Below are 10,812 nucleotides of genomic sequence, written 5' to 3'. Positions count from 1 at the left end.
TTAAACACTGCTAAAGTCTCGTAGTAGAGACACCAATTTAAATAAAGTTTAATTAGACTTGTTTCTGTCATGAACATCTCTGTGCTTTATCAATGGTTTAATGACTCAAAACACATAAAAGACTTTCATTTGTTGCCACCTACTGGCGTACAAGTGTGATTTAAAAATGGCTACCTAAACAAATAAGTGAACAAATCTGAATTTATCGGTTTCAGTTTTTTAAAAATAACTTTATAAGTGTGTTTGTTATAGAAAATGACAATATTCTGAATGAATATAAAATGGCTATCTTGAATGATGTAAAAACAAAAAACACTATTTGTGCTTAAGAGAGAAATACATTAAATGTGCACATCTAGTGTCATTGGGGCTGAGCCTCCCCTAAGACTGAAATCCTAGAATCGCCCCTGGTGGCTCTGTAATTACCATGGTAATTATTTGTAAGGGTTTAGACTCCAAACCTCCTAGATTAAAAACAAATCTGTTGGTGTGGTTACAACATACATGAGAAATTAAAACAACAATAGGTATCATGATTTGTCATGTAAATGGCAGAGTTTAGATGTCAGAATATAGATTGTTTAGACGTCACACCTCATTGCTGTAATGATTCGCTCTCTTCCAACTCTTTATTCATTGGAGCATCCTGACTGTCATAGAAATTCCAAATCAAGGAACAGTCTGTAAAGCAAGTTCATCAACACTGATCAATGCTTTAGGAATTTTAAGTAACATTACGGCACTGATAGTATAAAACTCCTCAGAATAGTGTATTTTGTGCGCAGGAATCAATTTTTACATGTTATAAATGAGCATATATTTAATTTCTAGGTTTTTAAAAAAAATTTTTTTTGTAAAGTAGGAGAGACTGGGGCTTGTTGTGACTGTTTATTTCAGTGAATTAAATTTCTATATAGGCACATACCTTAAAGGAATATTCTTGGTTCAATACAAGTAAAGCTAAATCGACAGCATTTGTGTCATCATAATATTGATTACCACAAAAAATTATATTGACTTGCCCCTCCTTTTCTTAAAAAAAAAAAAAAAAAAAGTGAGTGTTCCAGTGAGGCACTGACAATGGAAGTGAATTCATCCAGTCCATAAAACGTTAAAATACTCACTGTTTCGGGGGCCTGGGTAGCTCAGCGAGTAAAGACGCTGACTACCACCCCTGGAGTCGTGAGTTCGAATACAGGGCATGCTGAGTGACTCTAGCCAGGTCTCCTAAGCAACCAAATTGGCCCGGTTGCTAGGGAGGGTAGAGTCACATGGGGTAACCTCCTCGTGGTCGCTATAATGTGGTTCTCGCTCTCGGTGGGGCACGTGGTGAGTTGTGCTTGGATGCCGTGGATAATAGTGTGATGCCTCCACACGCGCTATGTCTCTGCGGTAACACGCTCAACAAGCCACGTGATAAATTGTGCGGATTGACGGTCTCAGATGCGGAGGCAACTGAGATTCGTCCTCCACCACCCGGATTGAGACGAGTCACTACGCCACCATGAGGACTTAGAGCGCATTGGGAATTGGGCATTCCAAATTGGGGAGAAAAAAAAAAAAAATTATTCTCACTGTTTCATAAGTATAGCCACATGACATAACCAATATGCGGGTTAACATCATTTAAGTGTCATAACATCGCTTACTAACCTTTTCTGTGTACAGTTATAGTCAATTTTACAACTTGGTTGCCATGATGATGTAATGTCAACAAACTCTTAAATGACTGTAAAAATGACAATTTAAACAACTTTACAGTTCAAATAATACATGAGTTTTAACAGAAGAATTAATATAAGTACTTTTATAAAATTATAAGCTTCACATTTCTGTCTTTAAACTCTCCAAAAATTGTCCGCATTCAATTCCATTGTAAGTGCCTCACTGTAACCTCAATTTTTGCTTTTTTTAAAGAAAAGGACGGATGACTCAAAATTATTTTTTGTGGTAATCAACATTATACCACAAATGCTGTCGATTGACCTTAACTAGTGTTGAACCCGGAATATTCCTTTAAAGTCTTGGCTACAAAAAAGATACATAGATTTCATAGATAATTAATAAATTGTATACAATTTCTGTAAAACACACATGACAACATAGCCCAATAAATTGTGACCTTACATTTATGAAAAATAGTTAAACACAGTTAAACCTGAGTTAAAATCTACCTTCATTATATACGTATTTGTACCTTACCTGACTATATGCCAGTGTGGTTTTATTACGTTCACTTGTTTACTCAAAATCTATCACAAAAATATAATATTTGAATTTTAGTTTGGAGGTTAGAATTTGCAAAAATTATGAACTAGGTATTTGAAACCAACATACAAAAACGCTGTTAGAGAAAACACACATGCATGTTATTGGACCATAAAGTTAATGAGATATAGACCTTTTGACAACATTCCTGTGTGACAACTAGCCCTCCTCTCCCTCTCCCTACTCTTTTTAATTGTAAATTATAAAGACAAAAAGTGAATTTAAGACACAGTGCCACCATTGACTGTCTAGTTGTATTAATGGCAAAGGATTATGGGAGTGAGACAGTTTTGGAAAGAAACTCACTGTGACTAAAGCCGCTGAGAATGAAGGAAGATACAGGTTGGACAGGTTCAGCCTGTGGGATGGTATTCCGAACACCCAAGACCAATGGGGTGTGGTGGGAGTTTTAGTTCTGAATGGAAGTAATAGATACTGCAATTGGGAGAGAAACAAGGTGCTAGTGTCTAGTCGATACAGATTAATCCTTGACAACAGAAATAGTTGAAGCAGACAGATCCAGGTGTGAACTCGTGCTGAAGTGGATACGCAGGTGCCTCTGAGGTGGACTGATGTAAACTGACCTTATCCTCCTGGGCCAGTGAGCGATCTTTGGGGACTGAGACAGCAATAGAGAGAAGGAGGAGAAATGGCAGAAGCACCAAAGATTGAACTTTTTGTCAAGGTCAGAACATTTTATCAACGTTTAGTCAATGTATTCTACTTACTTACTCTTCTTATTGATGTTTGCTTTAAATGATTTCTTAAAGATAAAAGATTTGTGATCTAACCCTTGCTCAACATGTTTGTACTTCCGATCATTCCTATGACATTATCCTGTTGATCGTCTGAAAAAACATGTTTATTTGTGGCCTCAAACTGGTCAAACTGAATTTAGTACTAATGATAGGATCTCTAAAACATCTGTCACTATGTCAGTACTTTTCAGGTACAAGTTCCATGTAGGTCTATCATTGAATTATTGCATTAAATGGATGCATTAACTAAGGTTTAGTAACTGAATGTTTTCTCCAGGCAAGTGATGATGGTGAGAGTGTTGGTAACTGCCCATTTTGTCAGCGGCTTTTCATGATTCTCTGGCTGAAAGGGGCAAACTTCACCCTTACCACAGTGGACATGAAGAGGTGAGAGATGTCAACATCAGGACACAATACTTCTGCACCTACAGTTTATTCTGCATGGGTGGAGATATATTCTGTGGGGGTTGATGTTTACACTGATAATTTAGATTAGTTCCAGAACAATCTCTTTAACATCTCAGGTGTTTTTTCATAGACAGCTATGAGGTTAAATGAAGTGCAAGTGGAGACAGATTTTTCTCCTGACAAAAAGACCTTAGTAATCTCCCACAGTGTCTTCCATATAGAGTTCCGTCTGAGAGATCTCAACAATGTCTCAAATTGTACTCAGATTTGCCATGATACCAAAGTCTGCGATCAAAATTCAGAAATTTTAATAAGACCCAAAAATTTGTCATCCAGTTCTTCCAAGACCTATGAGTTATGCTATCTATATTCATTTATAGCTCTATACTCTTACTGTATGTCAACATTTGTGTCCATTTATACTGTTCCTAGGGAACTATAGGAGAAACATCTGAGAAAGTGCTGATACTTAAATAAAACATGACTCTTATGAAAGGGTAACTTCTGAGCAATAAACCTTCCTCTAGGGTATTCTGACAACAACGATCTTAGAGGAATATAGGTACCTAAAAATGGTTATTTGAAGTATCATGGATCAGTTTCTCCAGTTAGAAAAAAAAATCCTAATGTATATAGTTATAGTTCTCTTAATAAATTTGAGCCTTTTGGTTCCTTTGCCTTTAGTTGTCTGTCAAACCGTACTCCATCCAAAAGTCTAAGTCCTAAGAATGACCAAATACATATTGATATTCAAAATCTGATCTGGTTATTTATTGTTTTCTTTCTTTCAAGAGCTCCAGAGGTACTAAAGGACCTGGCTCCAGGCTCTCAGCCCCCCTTCCTCATCTATAATGGAGAGGTCCGCACTGACACCAACAAGATCGAAGAGTTTCTGGAAGAGACCCTCGCTCCCCCGCAGTGAGTTTGCGCTCATACCAAGACCAGAGACTAACTTCAAGTAGTTTGTTGTGAGGTCCAGATTAGAAAAGATATCCTAAAAGAAAGTGTATTTTACAGTTTATACAAAAATTAAATGCCAAAATGTGTTCCCCTGCCAATCAAAGCCATTACGAAAAAACAATAAATTATGTTATGCATGTATGACACACTAAATATTTCCGCCACCATTTTTCGATGCAGGTTTCCCAAGTTATGTTGCCGCTATAAGGAGTCTAACACAGCTGGAGATGACATCTTTCACAAATTCTCAGCATACATCAAAAATCCCAATCCTGGCCTTAATGACAGTAAGAGTAATTTCTCTGGTGTTAATTTTTTGCAAGTAAACAGAAGTCTGTTACTGATAAGAGAGCACAGAACCTTAAAAATAGCTTCAAGGCTTAAAGGCATGACATGCCTTTTTTTATTTTTTCAAATTATTTTAATATATTCCTTGAGGTTCACTTATAATATTAGTAGTTCTTTCTTTTTTTTTTTTTTTTTTTTTTTTTTTTGCACAAGGAACAGTCATATATTGTAAAACATTAACATTTTCCACCCTCATTCTGACCCTCTGTAAGAAACGCTCGTTTTTTGTGGCTGCTTCTCCTTTAAGACTTGACTGTAAACGCCTGCTTTTATGATTGTCTCTCTGCTCTTGACTGACCTGCTCTCTCATTGCCATCTCACTGCTCACTGCTACTGGGCAGCCTACGGAAGTGATAAAGTAGGCATTGATGTGTTGTTGTGGAGGGGGTCAGATGCAAATGTACTTTATACCACAGTGTAACATCACAATGTGGAGGAAGTAGAGAATGAGTCATTTTGGCAGCTTGGTTTCAACAAATGCTCTTTTTGCGGTGAGGAGGAAGTTTTGAGTTCTGAAACTTAAAGTATCTTTTTTTATTGTACATTGATCTCTTATATATAACAGGATCAAGAACATGTTGATTTATCATGTCAGGACCCCTTTAAAGCACTTGCATGTGAAATATTGTTTGAATTACTTGCATTATTAAATATAAACAGATTGATAGATAGACACTTTATTGATCAGCTCTGCTGTTATGTTGTGTTTTGGATGCTGGTGTCTGCACCAGGCTTTTAAAAATCTTAACAAGCTTCATCAGAAGGACCATTCTGGACAACAAGCTTCACCAGCTAGGTTTTGCTGGTAAAAAGCATGGTTGTGCTAGCCCAATTGCTAGACCAGCACCAAACCAGCAAAAAGCTGGTCTTTTTTTTTTTTTTTTTTTTTTTTTTTTTAAAGCAGGGAATGCAATGTAAAATCAGCACCTTGATGGTTTTGTACCTCTCAGTGTTGGAGAAGAAATTTCTAAAGAGCTTGATGAAGCTGGATCAATACCTGTTGACTCCTCTTACTCATGAACTGGACCAGCATCCAGATGCAGCCCAATCCACAAGACTCTACCTGGACGGAAACTCATTCACTCTTGCCGACTGCAACTTGCTACCAAAACTGCACATTGTCAAGGTTCGTACACTTTTCTCCATTCAGATGACAAATGCAGCAAAATTAAGACTTTGTTGTGCTGAACTACATCTTCTACTATAATTCAGTGTACTGCTCTGTACTATTAGTGCAAACAGTTCTACACTGATGCTCCTTAAGATGATCATTGTACTTTGAGCCAAGTAGTTCAAATATAGTAATGTATAGTTTAGACATTATAGGTCTAAACATTACCTTTACTCCATAGGTGGTGTGTAAGAAGTATCGTGGTTTTGAGATCCCTGCAGAGCTAAAAGGCCTGACAAAATACTTGGAAAAAGCATACAAGGAGGACGTGTTCAAATTCACCTGTCCAAAAGACAAGGAGATCCTGCTTGCGTACCATTCAGTGGCCAAATATCTCAATAAGTAGAACTGGACTTTAAAGGAGAGGAGGGTATGGGGCAAAGCTTGCTTGGAATTTATTGTAAAGCAAATTTTTTTTTTTAAAGATGCCTAATGTATACATATATCAATAAACTGCTTTTGTTACATGTATTCACATTGGGACTTTTGATCATCTGGTATATCGGTGGAGGTTGGGTTGTTTTTGTTTTAATTTAAAAAGCACATTTGTGAATATAAGATGCCTGTCTTGCTTGTTCATGCAAGTTTTAGTATTTAAATGTGAGTCACTTATGTCCCTGGTTTTGATAGGTCACCTTCGTTTGATAAGCTACAGACTCAGTGGGACCAACTTGTAAACCGTGTGAAATGAGATATTTAATTTGTCTGCAATTCTACCCCATGAGAAAAACAAAGCACAACTACAACTACAATTATGTATGTTACTGATGTCAAAAGACATTTATATTTTGTTTTTTAATAACTACTCTTGAGAATGTCAGTATGTATAAAACAGTCTGCGAACAAATAAAATTCTTATGAAAAAGTAGTTTATTAGATTGAGTTTGGTCATTTTGGTCAAACTATTAACTTCTAGAAATGTTTTTTTCTGTCTGTTTTTATGGTTACAGTACACACTTTCATAGCGGAAGCGTCTTTAGTTTTTTTTTATTGCAAAGATTCAGGTTTACAGAATCATACAAATACAAAAAACAATAATTTCTTACAATACTGAAAATAATAACATTGGATGATGTTAAAACAGAAAGAAAATAAATAACCAAAGGAAAAGGATAAATAACTAATAAAAAAGGTAATAGAATTACAAATGAATTAAGACAAATTTAATAATTCGTCATACAGTTTGACAATTTTGACACTTTTTTTGTTGTTCAGTGTTCTGAGAGTCAATATTAAATAAGTCTTGCAAAAAAAGAAAAAAAAGAAGAAAAAAGAAAAGTAAACTTGGGTACAGTTGATGAGAACGTATATTTATGAATAAAATATTTTGCTAATAATATTATTACATTAACTATATATTCTATATTATGATTATGATGAGAAAAGTAACATATTACATCACTTAATGTTAAAGTGAATGCTTGTCTAGTTTTTAAGGCAAAAAATCTGGTCAGTTCAACCCAAAATTTTGAAGTAAGGTGACATTTTTAAAAAAGATGGTCTGCTGACTCAAGATTCACTTTACAAATGATGCAATTCAAATTAAAGGTGCTCAGTAATTTTTCCCTCATTAAAATAGGCAATAGTAATTTTGCAATATATGTAGGAAATCATGACCACTCACATTAAAATAAAATCTCCAGTCATATCAGTAACCTTATAAAAGCTGTTTTATTCTAAATGGAGAGGGTCCGCACATGGGGGCTGCCATGTTATAATCACATGACCAGCCGAATACGCTTAATCTCATTAACCGTCCTGTTATTTGACACTTTCACTCATTGATTAAAGTAATCATGGCTGACTGTGAATACTAAATTTCTACAATGTCATCTTGTTATTAGTAGGGTTTATTCTATGTAAGATTTTAAGGTTTACGTCTCTGACTTTATTGGGGAATGATACATAATTTGTATGGTAGAAGCCATACTTTTTTCCAGTTAATATTTTCTATTAGTGAATTCCAAAGAACTTTTAGAAATCTCAACCTTCCCTCCTGTCAACAAACGTCAATGAACAGTCAACAACAACGACTCTGATTGGCTATTTGATGTCGATTGTAACCAATGGAAATGCAGAACACTGCCACGCGAATGACTGGCTAGGCAATACAGCACAGATTTGATTTCATGGTGCGAAAAATGAGCTGCCAAATTATGCGATGCAGTGAAATGTGCGTTCATTTTACAAGAAAGTGGCCCCGCGAGTAGCTGTGGGATAAATTAACTCTTTAAAACTGGATTATTTGAGGGTCGGTCCTCTATTTCGCTGTCTTAAAACAGTAAGTGCAACTCGAGCTAGTTTGCTAGCTAAATAGCAAATTGCTCTGTCATTTATAAACACCTGCTATTTCAGTTTTCATTTGCGTTTTTAAAAGATATACATGTTTTATTTGTATATATGTGCAGATGGTTTACACCTGAAGCAGAATTCAAGTGTTTGTACTAGCTGACGTGGTTGTTTACATATTAAATACAGTAACTGAAACGCCCAATAGACTAGTCACCACTGCTTCAGTATCTGACAGCATAAACATTAGGTCACATTAAACTGGAAATTTCATAAGCCTACCTATTTAAATGGTTTGACAAGGCTTGTTAAGAACAAATCAACAGAAGCTTATTTGTTTAGCACCTGGTAGATGAGAAGTGTTGCAGTTCAGATTAACTCTCAGAGGCATGTAAACTTATTGTCAGAATAGAGATATGCTACTATTGAAATGTCAATAAACGATGCTTTCTCTATCAATTAATTGATTTATGTCTTTTTAGAAATGGGGGAAAATGAGAATGGAGACCAGTGTATGTATCCTGTAAGTATCATCTAAACATCTTAAGTTTAGGCTAAGTGAAGCATTTTATTGTAATGATTGTACAGGTTGTTGTGTTAAATGTAAATATATATTAATAGATAACTAAACAAGTTTATAAAAAGTTGTAAATTAATGAAAGACCTAAGAAATATGTAAAAAGAAAATATTCAACATTATAAACTGCAAATATGCCTAATATAAGAGTAATAACAATATATAAGTATAACAAATAATAAATACAAATCTAAGAATATGTGGAATGAAATTACAAAAGCAGTGCAGAATATTAAGGGATTGCAGTGTCTTTTTGAAATGAATGTCCTTTTTGTTGTAGTTGCCTTCCTGGGCCTTGTCGTTATGACTTTAATTTTCAAGTGGATTCTTTGTGTTCTATCCACTACCTGTTTTTAAAAAAGTTGACGGTATGTCCCGATCTTTATGTCTAACTTTATTGCATCATAGTGGACCCTGTCAGAATTTGCTTGTGCTGTGCAGAATTGACATTTCTTAATAAGGACTCTCTGCATTAGTTGTTGAGCAGACAGGTCTATGTTGTCACATTACTCCTCTATTTTTGTGAAAGGAAGCACTGTTTGTGTTTTTGTGCTGAGAGGAAGGAAACTGAACAAGCACTGGCCCCTTTGAGTTTCAGTTAGAGAGGCCCTATTATGCATTTGGGGATTTTACGTTTCCTTTAGTGTGTAATATAGCTGTTTGTGCATGTAAAAGTTCTGCAAAGCTACAAAGCACAAAGTTCACGCCAAAGGGAGTTACTCTCTCTCACAGAAAACACTGCTTCTGAACTGCCTGAAACGCCTGGTTTGCAGTCCAGCCATTACTTCTGTGACATAGCTACGTCACTATGTAACACATTTGTATAATGCCCGCCTCAGGAATGCGCTGCTCAGGAAGCCTCAGGAGCTGAAACTCGGTTATGGTAAGGGGCATTACATTTCCGACACACACTCTAAGCGGTTGACCAATCACAATAGACTGGGCCAGCTGACCAATCAGAGCAGACTGGGCTTTTTTGGAAAGGGGGGCTTTAAAGAGACAGGAGCTAAAACGGAGCGTTTCAGACAGAGGGTGAAAAGAGGTGCTGCAGCAATGTACAGTCTGAGGAAAATTATGTGTTTTATGAACATTAAAGCATGTAAACCTATTCTAGTAGACCCCCAAAATAAAATTATGAACCTTAAGAGCATAATATGGGCTCTTTAATTAGGTTTGTACTAGAAACATATACATGATGATTTCAAAGTAAACCCACATCAGTCGTGGGGTTTCTTTCAACTTGTAATGGTCTGTGGAACAAATATAAATGAATTATAAGTACAAATATAAAAGAGGATCATATCCAGGAGGGTTGGGTTTTTATCTTTAAAGTGTGTAGTTCTTTCTATGTTTAAATACTTTCTCCCATCCTAGCTCTAGGTAAATATGCAGAAACAACTATAAAAGCCATTCTTGAGTTGGTTGTTATGTCCCAAAATAGTGTTAACACTGTGGCTTTGTGGCGCTATCAAAACATTGCTCTGTTTGTTTGAGCATACTGACCAGTCTGACAAAGTAACTTGGCTCAACCAACGCGACTGTTCTCGACTCTGACCCATCAGTTTGTGCGGCCAATGGAAAATTGGGGGATTGTTCGGGAAACCTGTTTGAAAGTGTTTTTGCAATTCAGTTCGCTAGTAGTGCAGAACTTAAAATTTTTTTATTTACACTATTTTTTTAATTGGATTCCTTAAACTGTGTGTGTTTGTGTGTCTCACTGTATGTATTTTGATGTGTATTTCCACAGGCTATTACAAATGATATTCGTTCCCGGCTGCAGCACTTTGTGGAGGAGAGGATGCAGACCACCATGGTACAGAAACTCACTGCTGTATTCCCAGAATTACTCTGAAAGTCTCTCTTCCCACATCAGTTTCCCATGCAGATTTTTGTGCAGGGGGAAAAGAGTTTGGACTGACCCAGATCAAGTATCACACATTATGTAACAAGTAACAGAGGTTTATGATACTTTTTGGAGTAAACCCATGTCGCAAACTCTTTTAGATTTAAAATTAGTTCTATTTTTGATAACT

The 10,812-nt window shown here is 36.0% G+C and overlaps 2 protein-coding genes across 4 annotated transcripts in view; both read left to right on the top strand.

Annotated features, from left to right (window-relative positions):
• Positions 1–2,023: 2,023 nt before the first annotated feature.
• Positions 2,024–6,781, top strand: LOC127428762 (chloride intracellular channel protein 4-like). Its single transcript, XM_051677363.1, has 6 exons — positions 2,024–2,953; positions 3,304–3,413; positions 4,227–4,352; positions 4,575–4,681; positions 5,693–5,868; positions 6,095–6,781. The coding sequence occupies exons 1-6, from the start codon at positions 2,918–2,920 to the stop codon at positions 6,257–6,259; spliced, it is 720 nt and encodes a 239-aa protein (XP_051533323.1). The 5' UTR covers positions 2,024–2,917; the 3' UTR covers positions 6,260–6,781.
• A 1,231-nt stretch (positions 6,782–8,012) lies between these two features.
• Positions 8,013–10,812, top strand: part of LOC127428814 (patatin-like phospholipase domain-containing protein 7) — a 36,375-nt gene continuing 33,575 nt past the window's right edge. For all 3 annotated transcript variants that reach the window (XM_051677425.1, XM_051677426.1, XM_051677427.1), the window contains exons 1-3: positions 8,013–8,194; positions 8,685–8,725; positions 10,527–10,592. In XM_051677425.1, the coding sequence (XP_051533385.1) occupies positions 8,687–8,725; positions 10,527–10,592 (105 nt within the window). In that variant the 5' untranslated portion in view covers positions 8,013–8,194; positions 8,685–8,686. The remainder of the gene's footprint in view (positions 8,195–8,684; positions 8,726–10,526; positions 10,593–10,812) is intronic.

The sequence above is a fragment of the Myxocyprinus asiaticus genome, chromosome 38, assembly GCF_019703515.2.
Source record: "Myxocyprinus asiaticus isolate MX2 ecotype Aquarium Trade chromosome 38, UBuf_Myxa_2, whole genome shotgun sequence".
NCBI lineage: Eukaryota > Metazoa > Chordata > Actinopteri > Cypriniformes > Catostomidae > Myxocyprinus > Myxocyprinus asiaticus.
This window is presented reverse-complemented; position numbering and strand designations above follow the sequence as displayed.

What these genes read in the sequence shown, in the direction of transcription:
- LOC127428762 (XM_051677363.1), top strand. Translation starts at nt 2,918, where the DNA reads ATGGCAGAAGCACCAAAGATTGAACTTTTTGTCAAG. An exon ending in CAATCCTGGCCTTAATGACA is followed by an intron (nt 4,682 to 5,692) that starts GTAAGAGTAATT and finishes TGTACCTCTCAG; the next exon opens with TGTTGGAGAAGAAATTTCTA. An exon ending in CAAAACTGCACATTGTCAAG is followed by an intron (nt 5,869 to 6,094) that starts GTTCGTACACTT and finishes TTTACTCCATAG; the next exon opens with GTGGTGTGTAAGAAGTATCG.